The 23,000-nt window shown below is 55.6% G+C and overlaps 2 protein-coding genes across 2 annotated transcripts; both read left to right on the top strand.

Annotated features, from left to right (window-relative positions):
* The first annotated feature begins 3,696 nt into the window (after positions 1-3,696).
* Positions 3,697-8,960, top strand: LOC102102887 (extracellular serine/threonine protein kinase FAM20C-like). The gene is made up of 10 exons (XM_005527737.3): positions 3,697-4,175; positions 5,642-5,817; positions 5,902-5,980; positions 6,457-6,549; positions 6,744-6,859; positions 7,151-7,331; positions 7,447-7,556; positions 8,238-8,319; positions 8,430-8,489; positions 8,572-8,960. The coding sequence occupies exons 1-10, from the start codon at positions 3,697-3,699 to the stop codon at positions 8,804-8,806; spliced, it is 1,611 nt and encodes a 536-aa protein (XP_005527794.3). The 3' UTR covers positions 8,807-8,960.
* Positions 8,961-10,946: 1,986 nt separating this feature from the next.
* Positions 10,947-21,835, top strand: SUN2 (Sad1 and UNC84 domain containing 2). The gene is made up of 18 exons (XM_005527621.3): positions 10,947-11,062; positions 11,396-11,557; positions 12,132-12,304; positions 12,455-12,589; positions 12,775-12,870; positions 13,080-13,173; positions 13,359-13,429; positions 13,687-13,814; positions 14,156-14,377; positions 14,458-14,535; positions 14,623-14,666; positions 15,721-15,886; positions 15,972-16,199; positions 17,215-17,299; positions 17,389-17,504; positions 17,645-17,812; positions 18,229-18,321; positions 18,435-21,835. Exons 2-18 carry the CDS (start codon positions 11,427-11,429, stop codon positions 18,546-18,548), a joined length of 2,142 nt encoding a protein of 713 aa, XP_005527678.2. The 5' UTR covers positions 10,947-11,062; positions 11,396-11,426; the 3' UTR covers positions 18,549-21,835.
* Positions 21,836-23,000: the final 1,165 nt, after the last annotated feature.

Below are 23,000 nucleotides of genomic sequence, written 5' to 3'. Positions count from 1 at the left end.
TCTTGGACTTGCTGCCTGTTTATCTTCTTGGCCACCAGCTGACCAAAGCTAATGTCTCTATGACCTGCACTGGCAACAGGAGAAGGGTGAAGAAGTGCTCCCCAGCCTTCTCAAAGCCTGTGTGCAAACACTGAGGTGAGCTAGGTGTGAACGTGCAGCAAGTCAGCTGCCACACTGCCATTCTCACCAGGTGAGCGCAAGGTAGCTCACAGGAGAGTGGCAGGCTATTTTTATTCACAAGGGTAACAGCTTTCCTACAGGAAGTTACCATGAGGAGGCAAACCCTTGTTAGCTGGTTTGCATTCCTGTCATTGGTATTGTTCCTGAAGGCACAAGCATCAGCCTCCAAAAGCGTGTCTGTGTGTGTCAGAGCTTGGGGCAAGTGTTCAATCAGATCAATTGTCCTGCCTGTTGCAAGCTGAGCTATGCTTTGCTGGCCGTGTGCTAGAAAAAAGACTTTCACCCTCCTTTTGCTGTGGAGCTGGAACATTTTTGGTCATATCTGTAATTTTCAGAGGAGTAAGGTTTTTGGATAAGAGATGGTCCTTATCCTGTGTTTTGGGTCGCAAGATGCCCCTCTGTGGCTGATGAGCCTGCTGGATCCAGTTCAGAGGAGGCCATAAACATGATCAGAGGGCTGACACACCTCTCCTAAGAAGACAGGCTGAGAGGGTTGGAGTTGTTCAGCCTGGAGAAGACTCTGGAGAGACCTTATAGCACCTTCCAGTACCTAAAGGGTGTCAACAAGAAAACCTGAGAGGGACTTTTTGTCAGGGCCTCTTGTGATAGGACAAGGGTTAGAGGTTTTAAACTAAAAGAGGTTTGTTCTACATTGAATATAGGGAAGAAGTCTTTTAGAATGAGTGGTGAAACACTGGAACAGGTTGCCTAGAGAGGTGGTGGGTGCCCCACCCCTGGAAGAATTCAGGGATAGGTTGGATGAGTCTCTGAGCAATATGATCTAGTTCAAGGTGTCCCTGGTCATTGCAAGGACATTGGACTGGGTGACCCCCCAAAGGTCCCTTCCAGCCCAAACTAGGATTCTATGAGACCTTGGAGCTTCTAAGGCCTCTCTACTTTTTACTATAAAATTGCTCTCAGTTGCTGGACGATTTTTCCTTATGGATTTTCAGGGGAAAGCTTGGAGTTTGCAACAGTTTTCTTGCTATTGCGTTTTCCTCTCATTTCTTGCCCCCCTGCATATTGCTGCCATTACCCATCAAAGCATCAGGCTGAGTCAGATGTAGAAAATGAGATGAAAAACGCAGGGTGATGGATGGGTGGCAGCCAAAATGACTCTTTCTATCCACCCGTCCCCTAGAGCTGCGATAGCAGCTCAGAGGCTGTGCCTCATGACTTCATCCCTCCCTGCTGAGGGGAGACGGGAACATCATTATCAGCTGCCGATGAGTCCTGATTTGGAGCCAGCAGTGAAAATGTCCTCGGATGTAGGGCTCCTCCTCCGCCCCAAGGGTGACTCGAACCTGCTGGGAAGATGGAGGAAGAGCTGGAGGGGGGAGATGAGAAGAAAGAGGTGCAAATTCAACCATGTCTCTATGATGATGTCATGGCAACAAGGTACATCGAAGTGCTTGTCAGGTGATCAGGACAGGCTTTGAAAGTCTCCAGCTCTTCTCTGTTGCTGCAGGCTCATGTCTGACTCGCTGAAAAATCTTTTGGTTAATATTTAATGCTAATATTGAAGTACTAAGGGTAGAAAATGCCTCACCTAAGCCCCCTGCCTTTCCTTTCCAATGGGATGCTAAATCAGGGTGAGGAGGTAGGATTGCAGATTTCATTAACTGGATATGGGACTAACAGCCAGTAGGGTGGCTTCAGCCCACAGGGTCCCTGTGCCTGACTACAAGATATGAGAAAGAGGTTTCTATCCCCTCCAGCCCCATTTGGGACACTGGAAGGAGGAGGTCTCCTCTCTTCTGGGCTGGCTGTGGAATAATGAAACCCGGGAGCCGAGCCCAGCTCCTTTGATGCGATCAGTTAGTACACGTCCAGTTAAACACGGAATCGGTGTTTTGGTTGGTTGGTTGTTTTTCTGAGCCATGACCTAATGATCCCATGTTCCAGCTCCAGCCCCTCCTAGGGGCCTTCTGTCTGAACCATGTGTCCGGACTGAATTCAGCAAACTTCCCGGAGCAGGACGCTGTGTTCCCCCGCCCAGGGAAGCCATCTGCTGCCCTCCAGCAGCTCCTTCTGCGGGGCTTCGAGCTCGCCAGCCGGGCTGGAAAGCTCTCCTCCTCCTCCTCCTCGCTTGCCCCGGCTCTCCTCGGCCATCTTGCTAGCAGAAGGCTGGGGAACGCGGGGCTGGCTGAATCTGGGGCGGTGATGGTGTCAGCCGGAGTTGGTTTCCAGGCAACTGTCGCGCCGTGGGACACGCGAGCCAAGAACAGCGGGGACACGGCGTTCCCAGCGCGCCGCCTGCCAGGGGACCGAGACACGCACCCGGGGACACGGCACAGGACCGTGCGGAGAGGGCAGCGCGGGGATGGCTGCAGAGGAGGGGGGCTCCAGAATATCCCCTCCTGCCCACTGCCCATCATACCTTCCCTGGATGGGAGCATTTCCAAGCTGGCTGCTGGTGCATCACGCGACAAGGAAGGACTACATGATGTATGGGATTTCACACGCCTTCTGCATCATTTGGATGATCAAAAAGAAAAGAAACGTTGTGCCAGACTGTACCCCAGCCCACAGAACTACTGCAGGTGGTTCCGTGCTTCTCTGTCCCTTATCAAATACAAAGCTCCACCCCTACAAGTCATGAACCGGTTTTGTGCACGCATCCCAGCTCTGTGTCTCTGGGTGTCACCGAAAAAGTGAATTTCTTGTAAAAAAAAAAAGATCTTCCACAAGCTGACAATCTTCCCCAGCACTTGGTGGGTCCCACTGCCCCTCTGTGCTGATGCCCAAGGCAGTATCCCCATTCCTGCCTGCCTCCCCTACCTGATTTAGAGGTCCTGGGAACATCCCTGACCCTGAAACTCACCTGCCTGGTAGCCCTTCTTTACACTGCACACCCAGCATTTCTCCTCACAGCAATGTCAATACTCACATCCTCTTTGTTTTATCCAGTTTGAGTGGTTTTTGAGACGGGGTTTGAGTACAACTGCTTTTCAATAGATGAGGGAGGGTGATAAAATTGATAGAGCTGAGCAATGGGAAAAAAATTCTTCTGGATTCTGAGAGAGCAGCTATGATGAACATGGGGAATGGGGCTACATCATGCTTGGTAGGGTGTGTGCTGCAGAGGGGCAGAACTGTTTGACTGTATTCAGCCCTGTATTCAAGGAAATATTCTGCAGCCCTGTGCAGGTGTGAGTACTGAGAGACAGGACAGTGGGGATTCATCTGCAGCCATTGCTGTCCCTGAGCCAGTGTTGCAGCTATTGATTTGGAACCTGCCCCGTTCACTCTAACCTTGGCAGTGCCAGCTTGACCCTTATCAGCGCTGATAAACCCTGCCACAACCTCCTGTCCCATCCTGGTGGTGTCACACCGTAAGATGCTGCGGTGACAGATCTTTCCTGCCACTCTGCACTTGCACTGGTTGCTCTTTTGCTGAGATGCTCTAAATCCAGGAAACCTCTCTCCTACTTTTGCACAGAGGCTGCAGCCACACTAACGTTTTTAACCCTGTGTGGCTGCCCATCCCTTGCTGAGTGTTTTGCGTGAGGAAGGATGCGGTGCCGGCTGCAAACGCTTTTCCAGAGGAAATTTAAAATCAGCCTTCTCCTTCTTCTGCTCCTGGCCCTTCTCATGCACCTGGTGATGGATTTTGCTCTCCCCACAGCCCACAGGCCCTGTGGCTGTGATACAGAAGCATCAAAAGCTGGGGGTGTCCCTTCAGGCAGCCCCATGCCAGCTGGCCTCAAAAAGCTGAGCCTGCGAATCCTTCAGGATTTCAGTGGAAGCAACAGCTCCTTGGAGAAAAGTTCCCAGCCACAGAAAATGGGGCTGCACTTGGGGGCTGAAGAGCCAGGGGTCCAACAGCAACATGAAGAAGGGAATGCAGGGTGGACCAAGGGATCCAAGCTGGCAGCACTCTTCGAGCATCCTCTTTACAACATCCCAGTCCCAGAGGTGACAGAGAAAGACAAGCTGTTTATCATCAACCCCATGGAGAAGTTCAGCCTGCACAGCAGCAGGAGTGATGAATGGTGAGGAGCAAGCTCAGCTCTAGCTTGAATTTGGGGGATATGTGGGTTTGAGGGGACAAGCAGCAGGGACCAAACAAGTAGTTTCCTTCTGTAGGTCAGCATCCTACCCCAGAGGGGCCCCCATTGCTACACATTGCTACACATTTCTCACTTCTCAGATCTTCTCCTAGCCCTGAATTTTTGGGCTGCTACCCATAAGCTTGTAGGACACAGCAAAGCTAAAGGAGATTCTTGAATTATTCATTGTATTATGGATATCTATTAAGCGATCTCAGCTCCTTCTCCAATGCAGACTAGCCCTCAGTCTCTCTCTGTATATGAGGAAGTCCCCACTCCAGATTTCTAACCAGTTTTATCCCCCCCTCACGGTATGTTGGAGATGCAAAGCCTGCAATGTAGGTTACCTCTAACCATGAGACCATTCCTGTCCTGCATTTTGCAGGATATTGCCTGACCTCTTTAGGCTCGGCTGTGTGGTGAGCTGACTGCTGATGGCTGTCTATTTTTATCTTTGGACTACTAACCTCTAATTAGAAGGGAAAATATTAAAACCTTTAACACTGTAACACACAGCAGCTTCCTTATGGAAAGCACACCTTCCAAAAGTGGTGCCTGCCAGAACTGGGAGTGAATAAAACCTGGCTTAAGTGCTGGTTTCCACAAATGGGCATTTGCCTTGTCTCTTAGGAACACCTATGGGTAGCCTTGGGTCTGGTTTGATGAAATCAATGCACAGGCTGTTTTCCTAGAGAGAGACATGGATTTGGGTTATAGATGCACTGGGCTAACTGTCCCATTGCACTGCTAGTGTGTCCTAGCACAGAGGTGTGGCAGATACCCCTAGGGACTCCCTTGAATGCCAGGAAAGTGCAAATTTGCAGGATGCACAGAGACAGGGATAATGCTAACCCCAAACTTATCCCCCTGGGGAAACCCACCCAAGAGCAATGGGTTGTTGAGGATGGGAGTTCAGGTCAGTGCTGAGTATGGCTGGGAAGCCCATGCTTCTCTACCCTTGTTCTGTGTACACATGTGTGTCCCCAGTAAGCACATGGAGGGGTGTAGCAGACTGTATTCCTGGGAGCCAATCCCTTAGGGAAAAACAATGAGATTATCTCTTCCAGCAAAGAAATAAATGCATGGATGAGAGAAGCAGAATCAACCCAGGGATTTTCCATGGGGGACGGAGGGAAGACACTGTGTCCAATCCAGCCATGCTGGTGGGTCTTCCTGGCCACCAACTTTGGATGGGATCTGCCAGGTGCCAAGAGCCCCATGGAGGGCATATGGGTCAGGGGGCTCCACCACCACGAAACCTGGAACACATCCAGGGCTTGCTCTGGGCTTTCTCCCCACTTCACCCTTCATGCACTGGCTCCCAGGAAGGGCCCAGAGACAAGGGATCCATCCTATCCCGACTAAAAGCTGTCATTGTTGTTGGGGTGGTGGTGGCTGTCGGGCTGCAGGGTCAGCAGCAGTAAAGCCGAGACGCTCCTCCCGACAGGGAAGACAGCCTATGACACCTACCCCACCTGGCTCAAATTCCACATCGGCATCAACCGCTATGAGCTGTACCCCCGACGGGACCCCTTGTTGCCCACGCTTCTCCGGGATCTGGCCACGCAAAGGATCGTCAGTTCAGGTACCACCTCCTTGCCTGTACCCCTGTTCACACCCCTGCCCCACTGCCTGCTGCCTGCCTCCCTCATCCCCTCCCTCCTTTCAGTCCAGAAGTCTGGTGGGACCCAGCTCAAGCTCATCATGATGTTCCCAAACTATGGGCAGGCCCTCTTCAAGCCCATGAAGTGAGTAGAGCCTGGGACAACCCTATACCTCACCCACACAGTCCTGTTAGGTAGCGAGAAGTGGCCAGAGGGGACCATGGAGGGAGAAGTGGAGAAATGCTTCATGTGCTGCCTCGCTTCAAGCACCTCCATCCCCAAACCGAGGCGAGCAGGATGGTCCCGTTTCCCTTGCCTTCCCCGGTGGTGCTTGCTGCAAACTGGATGCAGCTTGTGATGGGGTAGTGACCTCCAGTGGTGGAAAGAAGAAGGTGGTCCATGAGGGCTTCCCCACCCTTGAGTTGGAGGCAGGGGTTGTGTGGGAGCCTTGATAGGGGGCTTGGAACCACCCACCCATCAGGAAGTGACTGGAGGAGTCTGGGTCTGGATGTGTCTCCAGTGTCACCAGGGAGCACAAGGTGAGTGGAGGTTTAGAACTAATCCCATGCCTGGAGTGGCCCCATCCATGATGATTGTGCCACCATCCCCTCTCCTTCCAGGCAGACCCGGGACCAGGAGACCCCCATTGATTTCTTCTACTTCTCAGACTTTGAGCGGCACAATGCAGAGATTGCAGCCTTCCACCTGGACAGGTGAGCGTAAGCTTTGCATCCAACCCTGCTCTCCCATACTGGCAAAGCACCAGAGAAACTGCTCCTTCATCCCACCTCTCGCTCCCTGTTGTGAGGGATACCTGTGTCTCCCGTCAGTTTTAATACTTTTAAAAGTTCGCTGTTATTAAACCAGCTGAGGTCAGTAAGAAATGGTTCCAAGTTTCGTGTTTCAGGATCCTGGATTTCCGGCGAATCCCCCCAGTTTCTGGCCGTTTGGTCAACATAACAAAGGAAATTCGGGATATCACGACAGACAAGAAACTGGCCAAGACTTTCTTCATCTCCCCAGGTGAGCTTTCATGCTCTCTATCCTCTCCTGTGGCCACCTGGCTGGAGCTCCCCTGGAGCTGGCTGCTGCTCCCCTGCACTCAGACAAACTATCCCACTGGAGACTGTTCCAGCTCCCATGGGTACCCTGCCACAGGCCTTTGCTCCTCACAGCCTCCCTTGCCATTGCTTTGCTGGTAGCACATGGCCAGAGCACATGGAGGATCCTCCCCTGGCTGCTTGCTGGATCACTCTACCTGGGGCTCATTGCCTTCCTTCTCTTTGTCAACTTTTGCTTTGTCCCCATGGCCAGCGGGAAATGTCTGCTTCTATGGGGAGTGCTCCTACTACTGCTCCACCGAGCATGCCCTCTGTGGCAAACCGGACCAGCTGGAGGGCTCCATGGCTGCCCTGCTCCCTGACAAGACCCTGGCCAAGCGCCGCTCCTGGCGCAGCCCCTGGCGCCGCTCCTACCACAAGAGCAAGAAGGCTGAGTGAGACGGGGCATGGGGGGTGTGGGGACATGGGCCAGAAGAGCCATGGGATGGGAGGGGGCTTCTCCACAGCCACTCTCATGGCCCCATTGCCCTCATTGGCCTCTGCCACCAGGTGGGAGCTGAATCCCAACTACTGCGCTCAGGTGCGAGAGACACCGCCCTATGACAGGGGCCATCGCCTCCTCGACCTCATCGACATGACGATCCTGGATTTCCTCATGGGTGAGCCCCTCCGTGCCTGTGCTGGGGGCTATGGAGGTCCCTTAGGACCAAGAGGCCCAAATGGCTCCATGTCCCGTGGTACCATGCCCTGTGAGGTTTGTTGGCCAAACTGTTGTTCAGGCTGCAGTGAGCTGCAGTCTTACCCACAATGAGGGCACAGGGCTGTGCCACCAGGGCATTTCCCAGGCAGAAGTTGAAGGTCCAGAGATTCTGAGGAGATCCCAGCTTAGTACCATGGATATGGGAAACACCTTCCAGCACGCTCTCACATGCAGCCCCTGGAGAGCCAAGAGGTGGAGATGATGCTGCCCAGGGCTCTTGTTTCCTCTCCTGTCCCTGGGCCACTTTTTCCTCCCTGCACTGTCCCCTCACCAGCATCTGACTGGGAGAGTTTCCCATCTCCTCATTCCTGACCACCCAGTCATGCCTTTGCCATTACTTCTGCTCCATTTGCCACTGTTGTCCCTCTGTGGGGCTGCTGGGATGGGAAGGGGCCTGGAGGCCATGGGGTCTCTGCTCAGTTCCCCTGCACAGCCATGGCCACCAGATGGACACCTTCGAGGTGCCTCCAACCCTTTTCCTCAGGCTCTGGGTTTCAGTTTCACACCAGCAGAGTGCTCCATGTCCCTGCTCCTATCTCCCAGCCCACAACCTGATGCCAAATTTGTTGGCCCGCCACAGGCAACATGGACCGGCACCACTACGAGACCTTTGAGAAATTTGGGAATGACACTTTCCTGCTCCACCTGGACAATGGTCGCGGGTAAAGTTGGGGAGTAGGGGGGAGCAATCACAGCAAAGGGGTGGAGGAGACCTCCAGTCTTGCCAAAATGCCACTCTGACACACCCTTATGGGCTTCTCCCCACCCCCAGCTTCGGCACACACTCACGTGATGAACCATCCATCCTGGCCCCTCTCCAGCAATGCTGCAGGTAAGGGGCTGCCACCCACCCTGGATCTGCTGCTGGGGAGAGGCTCCTCCTACTGAGACCTCTCCCTCCTCATCTCTGGCAGCATCAAGAAGTCAACTTACCTGCGTCTGCAGCTGCTGGCCACCCAGCCCTACCGCCTGAGTGACGTGCTGCGGGAGGCGCTGGCTGCAGATCCACTGGCCCCTGTCCTGGCTGAGCCCCACCTGTGGGCACTGGACCGGCGCCTGGGGAAGGTGCTGGTGGCGGTGGGACACTGCCTGGCCAGGGCAGCCCGCCAGGAAGAGGTGCTGGTGGATGATGTGGGGTCATGGGTGTGATGGGGGGGCTGGGTACCCTGCTGGATTGGGCTGTTTTGGTGTGCTGCCCAGGATGATGTGGGGATCGATGTGCAGCTCTGATTCTGTGTAGCGTCAGCTTTTGGTGGTGCCAGAGCTGGTGGCGTGATGAACCAGGAAAGCAGGTTGTAAGGATAACTGGGACAGGGAGGGAATTTAAATAAAAAGGTTGGCCTAGTGGAGAAGACACGAGCTGTGATCTTCTCCACCAAGGCTGCTTTCCCAGCCCTGGCCTCTCCTTGCGTGCCTGGACGTGTCACTTCAGCCCTCCAAAGCCTTTTAGGAAAGGGTAGGGATTTTTCCTGCCTTTCCCCAGCAGGAGCTGCCAAACTGGAACAGCTGGCAATCTCCTGCCCCACCCCCAGCATGGTGATGCCCTGGTGACCCCCAAAAAGAGAGCTGAGGCCACCCCCACTGCTGGTGTGGGGAAAATGAGGCAGAAGCTCCCAGCTACACACCACTTATCTTTGCTCCAGTCTTCCCACACCCATTCAAAAACTCCCATGGCTCTGGCATCATCGCCTCCTACACAGGACCAGGGATGCAGCAAGGACAAACTCCACTCTCCTCAAAGCATCTTCCTAAATCCCTCAGGAACTGCCACTGACTCCCTTCACATCCAAATAAGTGTGTTCTGAGGAGGGGATGGACTGACCTGGGTCTGTGCACCCTACTTAGCGCCTGGTGGCTCAGCACCCAGCTTATCCCCTGAGCCTCCCAGGGGGGTTAATCCACGCAGGGTTACGTCACCTGGAGCAGGTGCCATTGTGACAGCCACTGCCACTGTACCCAGGTCGGGACACAGGATTGCCATCTTCATGGCCAGAGATAAAGGTGCCACTGGGGAGGGGAGATGTCCTCTGTCCCAGCCAGACGCTCGCAAAGGGATGGGAATCCACAGGAAAGGGTGAAAAAGGGCAGCTGGCACAGTGGGAGATGGAGCTGGAAAAGCTAGGCAGAGATTTTGGCTGGAACAAAAAATGGGCTCAAAAGGAAGGCAAAAAAAAAAAAAAGGGAGACAAAGAGGATCTGTCTGCGTTACACAACGGGGCTGGGGACGCTGAATCGGGGTTTGTTGCGGTGTGCCCCCCCGATGCTGACAGCACGTCCTCCTGCCACTGCCCTGGCTTGTGCCCCAAAGCCCAGCACACGGAGGAAAAGGTTTCAGGGCTGTTTTGCAATAGGTTCCTTCCCTTCTGCCAGCTTCGTATTTTTTAAACTCTATATAAACACCTTTTTGTCCCATTCCCAAAGCCAGGGGGACCATTCCTGCATCGTGCCCCGCAGACACAGCCTAAACAACCGCGTCCAGACACAGGTGGCCAGCTGCCCTGACTCTCAGAGCTCCCCCAGGCAAATCTTTCTCCGGGGCGCCGACAGGTTTAAAACGCGGGGTGTGGGAGTGTGGCTGTTTTTTCAGCCTGGTGAGTTTGCACAAGGTCCCAGCTGTGCCGCAGCGGTTCAAGGTCCCATGGGAGCAGCCCGGCTCGGCTCACACGCCCCTGACGAGCCTGCTCAGCCGCCCGTGGGAAAGAGCGATGGCAGCGGGGTGTCTGGGGCCAGCGGCCCGCGGAGCAGCAGAACACGCCAGCCCAGTTGGGGCGGCGTGGGCACACGGGTGTCGAGCGGGGCTGCCCACGCCCCAGGGACAAGCTCGGCCGTGTCGCCGAACGGGTGGCGCTTGGGGTGCGGGGATTTCCCACCCCACCAGGACCAGCAAACCAGCCACCCCAGCAAAGCCCAAATGGCACTGAGGTGCAGCCCTGCACCTGGGAGCTCCCACTTTGGGCTGCCAGCACCCGTGCCCTTGGCTGGCAGCGTGGGCTGACTGCTGCCCGTGCTGGGCATGGCGGGAGGAACCCCAGGGCTGAGGTGCTTGGGGACCAGGTCCCGGTGGGCAGCGGAGTGCGGATGGGCCCTCATCATCGCCCCCGCCCCCCCAAATGATGGAAATAAAATTAAATTAAATAAAAAGAATATGCCGGTGGCGATAATAATAAAAATAGCACTAATGATGATGATAAAGAAGAGGTCCCCAGAGGCCGGGTTAGCGGTGGCTGCCCCCCTCTCCGCGGCGGCGGGCGGGGCGGGGCGGGGCGGGGCGGCGGCGGCGGGGGGGCCCGGGGGGAAGGCGGGGAGGCGGGTGCCGCCTTCCCCCGCAAAACAAAAGGGAGCGGCGGCGGCGACAGCGGCCGGGAAGGACGGAGGGGATCGGTCTCTACTGCGCGGCGCTTGCCGGTGGGTTTGCGAGGGGGACGGCGGGTCAAAGCCGGGCTTGCGGGCGGGGTGGCTCAGTACCGAGGCCTTGGGGGAGATGTGTCGGGCCGGGGGTGCGGAGGGGCCGGGTGCAGCCGCCCCACGCGCGGAGGGGAAGGGAGGCGAAGGGGTTTATCGGCCTGCACGGGGAGGCGGCTCCATCCCACGGCCGCCAGCTCGGGACGGTGTTCGGTGTGGGCCGGGACCCGTGCCACAGGGGTGGGGTCCCTGCGAGCGGGATCCCGCTGGCCGCGTCCCTCCAGGGGCCCTGCCGCTGACATTTCCTTCTCTCCCTCGCCCTCTCCCCACCCCCAGGTGAGCCGAGTTCCCCCTCCGCGCTGCCGCCATGTCCCGCCGCAGCCAGCGCCTTGTCACCACCCGCTATTACCCCGGGGACGATGATGCCACGACCAGTAGCAGCAGCAGCACATCTCTGCTGGGTGGGACACAGCTCCCCTTCAAGGAAACCACCGGCAGGTTAGTGGGGGGCACGAGCTGGGGGGGCTCCCCCTGCCCCACTCTGACAGGGGCGGGGCATTCCATCCCACACCGGGGACCGGGCACCTTCCCGGCTGGGCTGTGGGCACGGCTTGCAGAAGGGAGCACGACGGTGAGCCCGGCCCGTTCCGGCATGGCCGCCTCGGCACCGGCTGCGCCCCTGCTCCAGCCAGAGCCCCGCGCTCCCTGCCCAGGCACCTCTGCGTCCCCAGGGGCCCGGCACTGGAGCCTGCCGTGGGTGGCCGGGTGCCAGCTGCAGCTGGATGGCAGGAGGGAGGGAGGGAGGAGAGAGGGAGGGAAGGAGGGGAGGTGTGCTGCAAGTGCCGGCCGGAAAACCGCAGCGGTGCGAGCGGAAGCGATGCCCGGGACGGGCGGGAGGCCTCCGCAAAGCAGAGGTTTCAGCCTCCGAAAGCTACCGCCATCCGGTGTGGAGGGAAGTGATGATGGCCGAGGGATTGGGGTGAATTCCTCATTTCCCCCCATGGGTGCGCTGTGACCCGCCCCCCACCCTGTAACCACACGTGTCTGATGAGCCTGTTCTCGCCTCCCGCAGGACGATCAGGAGGAAATCGAGTAGCACAAAGCGCCTCTCTCCCGCCCCCAGCACCCAAACCTCCTACTACAGCGAGTCCATGATGAGCGAGTCCTACCTGGGGGGCAGCCGGGGCCTTGCTGCCCTGGGTAGCTCCATGCTGGATGATGACCTGGACAGCAGCACGTACTGGGGTGAGCCCTCCCACTCTCCTAGGGCAGCTGGGGGCCTCCCTGGACACCGGAGAGTGTTGGGGCAACTGCCCAGGCTGGCTGACTGGGTTGCCCGTTGTGGAAGTGGTGTGGTGGGTGATTTCTCAGTGGAACTCTGTGTTTTGGGGACAGGTGGAGAGCTCTCCACCAGGAGGAGGAGAGGCACAGGGGACACCGAGTCCAGTAAGATCAATGGGGTGCTAGAGAGCAAGACATACGACACCTACACATCTTCATCTGGGTACTCCTCGGAGGACGACTACGCTGGTAGGGTTGCACTAGTGTGTCTGTAGTGGCAGGAATGCAAGGAGGTCCCAGAGGGACCAGCTCGGGGCCTGGGTGTGCCCAGTGTGCTGCCAGTCCCTGCTGGATGCCACCCCCAGTGCAAAGTCTTTGCTGTGGCAATGCACTGGGATGCTGTCTGCATTGGTGACTTCCTGGTTCCTCTCCAGGTCACTATTACTCAAGCCAGAGTAGCTCTGGGTCTGGTCTGAGAACTGCAGCCTCCCGGGTGGGCTCCTTCCTCTGGCAGGTGTTTACCTCCCCAGGTGAGTGGAGGGCTGGCAGGGGCACTTCTAGCAGCAGTGTTCTTGCCAGTCAGCATCTTTACTCTTCAGATGCTGTGTGTGCTATTCCCTGTTTGGGTGGATGGGATTTGGAGGGAGTGGTGGTTTTATCCCCTTGTGGTGCCACCCTTGGGCATGGAGGGGACATCTCTGCCAGGACTCCTCCTGAGGTTTGTTTTTTCTCCTGGCAGTTCAGTTCATGCGGTGGCTGTTCTCGAGGCTGGCAGGGGCCTGGCGCCGCCTCACTGGCACGGCTTCCCACCGGGACACTGTCCCCTTCTCCAGGTGAGAGTGCTGGGGGGGACACCAGGATGATGGAAGTGTGGGGAGAACCTGCAGGACCCTGGAAAGGGAAGGCACGTTTGGGGTGGTGGGTGTCTTGTCATCTTTGCTTTCCCTCTGGCCCCCATCCAAAGGTGATGGAAGGTGGCTGCAGTCGTACAGGCACTTCTTTTTTCTCCATGCTCCAGGCGCTACCCACGTCTGAAGAGGTCCCTGCTGCTGCTGCTGCTCCTCCTGCTCCTCGCTGCAGCCGCCTACGGTGAGCCAGCCTCCCTTGATGTGCTGCCCTGAGATCTGGGGCAGTGCAGAGCATCCTCTGCCATAGCTGGGGGATGGGATGGCCTGGAGCTCAGTGCTTGTGGCTTTCTGGTGTCCTGGTCTATCTGCATCCCCCTGCCAGTGTCTCCTGGTTATCCCTGGTGATGCTGATGGCTGAGCCTCTGCATGTCCACCCTGTCCACTACTGTGGCCCATTGCCAACCTGTGGTTTTGACGATCTCATCCTTCTGTGCCCAGGAGCTTGGTACTTCTACCCATACGGGTTGTCAACACTCAGCCTGCCTTCCTTCCCATGGTGGGGAGCTGGAAAGCTTTCCTCTTCCTCCGATGTTCCTGGGGCAGGGGACCTGACCACGCTGGACCAGGTAAGCTTCAGTAAAGGCATGATGGTGGCCCAGGTGGGATGAGTGCCTTGAAGGGAGAGCTGGGACAGTGTGATCCATGGCTGAATAATTGCTTCTAGGGTATGAGGAGTGGTAGAGAATGGGGTAGATGATGGCTCCACACTGGCTTCCCCAGCTTGTAGCCATCTCACTCTTGGGTGTCCCTGGGATGGACACCAAGGAGGGCCTTGCCTTCTCCTGGGAAGCAGCAGATGAATAAGATGCCACTGGAGAATGGGTGGTCAGGGTCCCCTTTCACAGGGGTCCTGCGGAGCCTGCACTCCCCTGGAGGGGTGCATCACACCTTGTTTTTGTCACTGCAGGGGGGACACCGCCTCCTGGCTCGCTTCCAGTCCCTTGAGAAGCGCTTTGAGGCACTGGAGGTGGAGCTGTCACGGTGGGAGCTGCGTCGTGGGGCGGCAGCAGTGACAGCAGGGGGAGAACCACCCCCAGGAGACATTCCTGCGCTGCTGGAGGGGCTGGTGAGCCGCCGGGACGCGGGGCTGAAGGAGCATCTCCGCACCGACATGGCCAACCACCTGCAGGTGAGAGAAACGGGGAGTGCAGGGAGATGGGGGTCTGCAGGGCCAGGCTCTGACATTCCACCCTGTTCCTCATCCTTCAGGGTGAGCTGGATGCACTCCGAGCCCAGGTGCAGAGGGATTTAGACGGACGGCTAGGCAAGATGACGCAAGCTTCCCAGGTAAGCAGACGAGCATGTGGTGGTACCTGGACAGGACACCCTCACCAGTGGTGTCACAGGTCTCACCCCTTCCCCTTTTCTTGGTAGGAGATGGAGGCACGTTTGCTGGAGCTGAACTCGGAGTGGCAGAGGTAATGCTGGCTGTGGGGCAAGGCCCTGCTCTGTTAGGGGCAGGCAGGTATGTGGGTGAATTCCCCTCAGCCAGGCTTAGGAGGGGTTTGCAGGCCTGGTTTTGGACAAAGGAGAGCTCAAGAAGCATAGTCTTGGGGGAAAAGGAAGGAAGGATACATAGGTGGATGTCTGTGGGAGCCAGCATGTGCTCTTCTGGCCAAAAAGGCCAGTGGTATACTAGGGTGGTGCATTAGGAAGGGCATTGTCAGGAGGTTGAGGGAGATCTTGTTCCTCTACCCAGCCCTAGTGAGGCCATCTCTGGAGTGCTGTGTCCAGTTCTGGGCTCCTCAGCAGTACAAGTGAGACATGGAGTTCCTGGAGAGGGTCCAGCAGAGGGCTGTGGAGATGATGAAGGGATGGAGAATCTCTTTTATGAGGAAGGGCTGAAGGAGCTGGGTCTGTTCAGCCTTGAGAAGAGACAACTGAGGGGACCTCATCAGTGGCTGAAGGGAGAGTGACAAGAGGTTGGGGCCAGGCTCTTCTCAGTGCTGCCAAGCAATAAGAGGCAATAGGCAGAAACTGATGCACAGGAAGTTCCACCTGAACATGTGGAAGAACTTTACTGTGCAGTGACCACACACTGGAACAGATTGCCTAGAGGGGTTGTGGAGTCTCCCTCACTGGAGATAATCCAGAACCATCAGTAATCCTGTGCCTTGTGCTCTGGGATGGCCCTGCTTGAGCAGGGAGGTTGGGCCAGATGACCCCTGTGGTCTGTTCCAACCTGACCCATTCTGTGATTCTGTGGCTGGCAGCAGGGTTCCAAGAGCAGTGGCAGCAAATGACCTTTGCCAGTGTCATTTTGCATCACTGTGAATGTGGTCCTTCAGCTGAGGGGTGAGCTGAGGATGCTTTCCCATGGGATGCAGTTGAAGATGTCACTGCCACTGGAATTAAAACCGGGTCTGGAGATGGGGCTGAGCATAGGTGATGTGGGATGAACCTCTTCCTCCAGTTTGCAGAGGCTAATTGGGCCTAGTGGCACGAGGTTTTGTTACCTTTCTCTTGGCACAGCTCGGTGGAGGAGAGCCTGCGAGGGACCTTCCGGCAGGAGGTGGGCAAGCTGGAGCAGGAGGTGGCAGTGCTGAGGAGGGAGCTGGCAAGCCTCAAGTCAGACCAGGAGGTGATGGGGAAGCACGTGGAGGGGATACTGGAGCAGCTGAAGACAGTGCGGGCTGATGTGAGTCCCTAGGCCCCAGCCTGTTTGGCAGAAAGGCAAGCAAGGGTCCCTGCTCCAGGGCTGAGCTCTGTCCACACCATTCCAGGTGGAAGCGCAGTTCCCGGTGTGGATCGGTAGGTTCCTGTCACAGTCCAAGCAGGATGGTGCTGCTGCCTTCATCCTCCAGCGGGAAGACTTGCAGGCAGAGCTCCAGGCTCTGGAGCGTAAGATCCTTGCAAAAGTCCTGGAGGACCGGAGACTGTCAGCACGGGATGCTCAGGCCGGTATTGGAGTTGCCCTGAGGCAAGGAGGGACTGCAGGAGTGACAGAGGAAGTGAGTACTGGCCTGAGCCCCAGGGATATGAGGTGACCACAGGTGTGGGGCTGGCAACTGTGGCCCTCTTCATGTGTGCATGGGGCTGTCAGAGGCACTGGGACTGCCCGCACAGCTGGGATGTATATTGATCCTGGGCTCACAGGATGCAAGAGGACTCTTGAAACTCCTTCTCAGCCCCTCCCTTCTCAGTTTGTGCCTGCTCTGTGCTCTGGAAGGGGTCACATGTGATAATGCCTGCAGTGCTGCAAGGCTCTTACTGCCTCAAAATCCAATGCTCATGCATTCTTCACCCAGAACGTGGGACAGGTGCCAACAAAGCTTCCATGGGTGGAGCATCTTGCTTATTCCCATACTTCAGCAGCGCTGCTGCATTGTTTGGTGCAAAGCATTTCAGCAGAATGACACCAAGGGGAAAAAATGAGCCCACTTGCTTTGGAAAGAGTTGCTGGCAATTCCCTGTGGAGGTAGTGGAGGGAGGGATCAAGCTGGGATTAGCAGTCTCCATAGTCTGTGCAAGCTTTGTGTTCTCCGTAAAGTTTAGACCCAAAGTGATGCTGCAGGGTCCTAGCTTCTTAGGCTGGGTTTGGCTCCAGATGGACGCTCCAGCCATCTCCTCCTTTTCTGGATGGGGGGAAGCTCCCATAAATCCTGTGGGACAGGGCAGGAGGGACCAGCAGATGATTCTGGGTAGTCTGTCAGGTCGTGTCTGGTGGTACCTCTCCTCCCTGTGGGCCAGCCCCTCCTGGGGATAGGCAAGTGCAGCGTGCCTAGGCACGGCCCCTTCTCTGCACAGCTCCTCTCCCCTGGGGTATTTTTAGCAACCTCTCATGAGGCTTCCCAGCCAAATGCGTGTCCTCTCATTTTTGCCACGGTGATTCATGCGCTGGCTGTTCTTTCTCCTGGCTGTTTTGTGGGAAGGTCCTTGCACCCTCTGTCCCTCTGGGGCAGGCGGGTGGGGGCAGGATGCCTGCCCCAGTTCATCACCCTCCTGTGCCCTCTGTTCCCCCTGCAGCAAGTGCATCTCATCGTGGGCCAGGCCCTGAAGCGCTACAGCGAGGACCGTGTGGGGATGGTTGACTATGCCCTCGAGTCAGCAGGTAGGTGGTGGGGATGAGCCAGCTGTTTGGGGAGGCGACCGCAAGGTGCTGGCGCGCAGCTCACCTGCTGCCATCCCCTCTCATGCCAGGGGCCAGCGTCATCAACACTCGCTGCTCAGAGACCTACGAGACACGGACAGCGCTGCTGAGCTTGTTCGGCATCCCCCTGTGGTACCACTCGCAGTCCCCCCGTGTCATCCTGCAGGTGGGCGCCGACTGGGAGGACTGGGCTAGTTCTCATGGGGGTTTTATTGGGCCTTGACTGTTGCTCCAAGCCAGCAGCCAGGCTGGTGGGAGAAAAATGATGGTGGTAACATCGTTGGCGTCTTACTTCCATGCTCATAGCCAGATGTCAACCCTGGGAACTGCTGGGCATTTCGTGGCTCCGAGGGCTTTGCTGTCATCCGCCTCTCTGGCATTATCCGCCCCACGGCCGTCACGCTGGAGCACATCCCAAAAGCCCTCTCACCGCAGGGGACCATCCCCAGTGCCCCCAAGGACTTTGCTGTCTATGTGAGTGCCCTTGCCCAGACCTGAGGGTGGGGGGAACACAGTGGGAGGGTGCTGGAAAGGATTGCTAGCAAACCCCACACCTGGTTGTGGGGTGCTCTGGGCGGGGGGTTGGTCTTACCCTGAAGAAGAAGAAGCAGCAATACTGGTGGGGGAAGGGCAGTACCAGGTTTCAGAAAGTTTAGGGGGACACAGGGACAAAGGGGCTTGAGGAGGTGTAACTTTTGGTCTTCCCCCCCTTCATCCTTCCCCACTGGTCCCTGTTCCCATTTGTCTATTTTGATCTGGAAGAGCAGGAGTGGGCGCCAAGCACCCTTGCGTCTCCCTCTCCCTCTTCTGCCCTGCATGTGTGCATCACCTCTGGTCTCCCTCTCTGATGACCCCTGGTTCTCCCTTTCTGCCTCCCTGCCCTTCCATAGGGCTTAAAAGAAGAAGGAGAGGAGGAGGGCCTTCTCCTTGGACGCTTCACCTACAACCACGATGGCGACCCCATCCAAACATTTTACTTGGAGGTAAATACTTTGCCCCTGGAGCACCTGACCCCTGAGAAGAAAATGGGGCCTCTGGGATCTCAGCCTTAGAGAGCCCTCAAGGTCTCAGGTTTTTCTTTTCCCTCCTCCCCAAGGGTGACTCCGTGGGCACATACCAGCTGGTGGAGCTCCGGGTGCTGAGCAATTGGGGCCACCCCGAATACACCTGTATCTACCGCTTCCGCGTGCACGGGGAGCCGGCGCACTGACCCCCGACCCTGCACAGGATGAGGATGCTGCTGGGCTGACAGCAGGAGGGGATGCATCTGGTTCACTGCTTTGCACTTAGAAATCCTGGCATGTGCCAGCAGCCACCCCAGGAAGCTGCTCCCCTGGGGGGGAGGAGAAGAGTTGGTGTTGAAGGGGTGAGGCTTTCACTCTTCCAAGGACCAGGGTGGTGAGGCAAGAGCATCCCACGTGGGTCCTAGCGCAGCCTGGCTTGTTTTCAGTGGGTATGGGACATTTTAACTTTTTAAGCTAACTTTGTATCGGGTTTGCGCTGCCCCTCTTCCCTGTTGTCCCGCTCCTTTCTAGCATGGCCAGGGCTTGGGAAAGGAGTGTGTCATTTTGTGATGTGCTTCAAGCGGGCTTGGGTGCAGGAGATCGGTGTGTGGGACCATGGTGCCTGACTCGGTGCTGCCAGAGTAGGTGGGAGCCACCAGTCATGGCCACTGAGTTCCCTCTACACAGGGTCACTTCTCTTGCCTTGGTGTTGGTTTGGTAAAGATCTCCAGCCCTCCAATGCTGGGCTGGCAGAGAGGAAATAAGACAGTATTAATTAAGTATTAACATAAAACTATGTTAATGGTTTGCGAAGCAGGAGGAGAGGAGCGTGGCAGGCGCTGGTGGCAGAGCCCACCTTGGTGCTGCCATCCATCCAGTCAAGCCCTCCTGCTGCCAGTAGCTGAGTTGGGTCTTGGCGATGCTGTTGGCCTCCCTGGCTGGCTGCCTCCCCAGTGTTAAGCTTGATGATGCTATTGAAAATTCCTGTTGCCTGCTTTTCCTTTGGGGTTTGTTCTGATATTTTTTTTTTTTAAGAGGGGTGGGAAGCTATTTTCCAGTTGGGGTGTTGGGGTTGGTTTTTTTGCGGGGTTGGGGGGGTTTGTAGTAACAAAGGGAAAAAATACTTTTTCCATGCAATTTGTACTTAACCAGAGAATGTTACATGGTGCCACTTGGATGAGTGGCTTAGATGTGGAGAGGGCTAGAGCTTTGTTTAGTAGAATAGCACACACAGTAGGATAAGCTAGAATGTGATGAGCAGAACTGTTTAAAATACGGGCCTCACGCTGTTGGTGGGTTGGAAGCTGGGGTTCTCTGTGCACTGCTGCTGGTGGGGCGCTGGAGAAAGTTCCTGCCCTCCTTGCTCTGGATGTCCTCTGAGACTGCAATGCGTGGCTGTGGCCTCTTGCCCATGGCTGCATCTGTATATACTTGACTGTTAGCAACAAGCTGCTGCCCCAGGGCTTTGCAGGGCTCTTGAGGGGGAGATGGGGCAATCACCAGGGCTTGCAGGTGCCAGCATGCAGAGTCACCCTTTGCCTGCAGGGCTCCCTCAGCTCTCGGGTCTTCGATGGCAGATGGCTGGTGCAGGCTGACCTCCTTTCTCTTGGAAGGGCTCCCTTTTCATCCTACCTCTCCTCACTGGCATTGTGCTGTTCTCTGAGCCCTGGCTGTGGGCTGGAGCAGGAGGGGGAGTTCTGCCTGTAGTGGGCATGTAAATCTTGCCTGTACTGTTGGGATGGGTGGAGGCACAGCAGGGGTTTGCAGGAAGGATGCACAGGGACCTTCCCCAGGCTGAGGAGTGCTAGGGCCATCTGGCCTCTCCACCTCCTGCCTGCCTGCATCACAAAGTTTGGCTAATGTTTTTGGATGGTGTTAACAGCCTCCAGCTTTCTGTTGTGTTTCACTGAAAGAAAAGCTAAAGGGCTCATGGTCAGTGTTTCAGCCCTGTCCAGTGCTGGTATTGTCCTTCCCCCCTGACACCATGAGAGCACCAGGTAGTGATTCCCACTCTGATGGTCTCTGCTTGAAGCACTGCAGGCCTAGAGGAGGAGGGGCTGAAGAAGGGTCTCCTTTCAGCATCCCCTGATGGGCATCAGGCAGATCTGCTGAGCCTTGACAGGCCAGCCTGGGAAGGTGAGGATGGTAGCAACACATCCCTTTTGAAGGGGTCTCCTTGCTCCAAGCTGGGGAAGTGAGCCCAGAGGGCACAGTCCTATCTCCAACAGATTAAAATTACCCTGTGGAGTCTCTTGCAGAGCTGGGAGGCCCTGCTGCAGGGAGAAAGCTGACCTGGAGCCAGAGCCAGGGACTATAAATTCTCTCCTATACTGAGCGTAGTCTTAATTCTTGGCATCCACAGCCAAAGTTATTTTAAACTTGTCTACAGCTGCCTGCTTCCCTTGGAGTCATGTCCATGAGTGCACTGAGCACATGGAGCTGTGCTTTTAGCCCAGAACTTAGACCTGTTCTGGGCTCAGCAGACCAGCTCCTCTTTTTATTTGAATCAAAAAAGAGAGCAGAGATGAAGCTCTCCCTTTTTCTCACCCTTCTCTGGCTGATGGAGCAAGAGCTACAACCATGAACCTGGGAAAAAACCTTTTCTTATGTTCCTTCTGGCTCCCTGGTCTCTGGCTTGGACTGTAAGGACAGACAAGGTCTTTGCCCAAGAAAAAGAAGATTTTATGGTAAATCAGGCATGCTGGCGAGAGGCAGGAAAGGTGACCTCTTCCCCTGCAAATGGAGTTGTAGTGGGATCTCTGCTCCTTCCACGTGGGTGTTAACTGCTGTGCTTGGGGTAGGGAGCATTTGGCTTTAAAGCACAAGCTCGCCCTGTCCTTTGGACATGAAAATCTTTGCTGTTCTAAGTAGAACTCCCTGGAGCCACCAGTGAGACCTCCTCCTGGGGCTTCATGCTCTTTTCTAGCTGGTTTTAGAGGCCTCACCACGCCATCTGTGTGAGGATCCCCAGGAATATATGCTGAGGCTACATGGGGGTTTTCAGCCCCCAAATTCAGCATCAGTACTGGGCTGCAGCCTAAGCACCTGTGCCTAGTGCCCAGAGTCGCTGGCTCTTGGGGATGGTAGCTTACAGCATTTCTGCAGCACTTCCCAGAGCTGCAGAAGAAGAGGGCACAGAAAACTGCTGCTTCAGCATGTGCTTCTCTGCCCAGGGGTATTTAATCCTAGAGCTGATGCCAAAGATGAGCCTGGTGAGGCAGGAGAAATGTAGAACAGCTGTGGGAGCAGATTTCTCTTATTTACTCCATTTCCCTCTTCTATTCTCCCTCCTTCTCAGTTTGCCCTACACATGTGTTACAAATTAGCCCTGCAGAAACAGATGGTTATGGACAGGAATTTGTTTGATGCTGTAGCCTGTTGCAAATGCTGCACTGTTTTGTTCCTTTTATTTTTTAATCAACAGATTGTAATTTATGCCTATGCAAGGAAAAAAAAAAAAAGACCAAGACATAAATTATATCAAAACTGCCCACAGTGGTTTGGATGTTTTGTAACTGAATTTGCTGTTGGGAATGATGCACAGCTAGTAGATAAAAAAGCTATTCTTGGAGCTATTCCGTGTAGTTTTATGGCAAATCCTTATTTTCCAGCTTGATGTACTAACCCTAGGGCAGTTAACAAAGTTATGACCTTGTCATTGAGCAGGCTCAAGGATGCAAAAACTGCTTGAAACAATGCCGAAAACAAGACTTACTCCTAAAATCTCCAATTCCTTGGGACTAAAATCTTCTACTAGACTTAAGTCTGTGGTATTTTGGCTGTCCTCATTCTGCAGTCACCTCCCAAGCCTTCCCATTCTCTGCCTTACCATAAGCAGAGCCCAGCTTGGCCCTGAGGAGCATCAAGTGAGGCTGGGTTAGCAGAGACAAAGCCTGACACAAAGCCCAGTTCAGGGTATCTGCGTGCTTCTCTTTTCCCTCATGTGGGCTGTTAACTACTCATCAGCTACAAAGCAAGGAGAAAGGAAATACTTAATTTTCCTTAGCATGAGAAAGTTAACTTAGTGCATAAAAAAGGCTGAAAAATAAGAAATTGAACTGGCTTGAGGAGGGTCACAACCGTGTCTGCTTAACCTGGGCTTGGAGGAAGGCTTATGTTAAGGAATACCCATACGGCTCCTCCCAGAAGACCACGCTAGGGCCAGGCTTTCCTCCTGTCTCCAGGAGGAGAAAGGCTGTCTGGGTCTCAGCTCCAGCTACCACAGCCTAACACTTACCTATGAAAGGGCTGTAGAGAGCAGAAAAAGCCTTTGTGAACCTCTGAGACCAATCGAGGAGACAGAAAAAGGCTCCTTGCAAACCCTGGAGAGCCCCACTGTATTTGCAGGAGCAGGTGAGGTACATGCCTCAGGGAGCACAGTACAGAAGCACTGCAAGTGCTGTCATGGGGCTGGCCCCAAGTGATTTGCTAGAGCTGCTCTTCACACCCACTCACACACATCTCATGCAGCACAGCTCACACCACACACATGCTCTCATTTTACCACTGCCCACCAAGGTGCACTTCATTTTGGCCAGAGTAAAAGCTGTCAGGGCTGTGCAGAGGCTCAGCAGCAGCTCTCCTGTGCTATGCCATGCCTTGCCCTGCCACCACTATGAGCACAGCCTCCCCTTGGAGCCAGCAAAGGAACTTGATGC

The sequence above is a fragment of the Pseudopodoces humilis genome, chromosome 5 (assembly GCF_049639895.1).
Source record: "Pseudopodoces humilis isolate 2021_Gansu_Grassland_sample_001 chromosome 5, ASM4963989v1, whole genome shotgun sequence".
NCBI classification, from domain to species: Eukaryota; Metazoa; Chordata; class Aves; order Passeriformes; family Paridae; genus Pseudopodoces; species Pseudopodoces humilis.
Note: the sequence above shows the minus strand (reverse complement) of the source record. Positions and strands in the feature narration are given on the sequence as shown.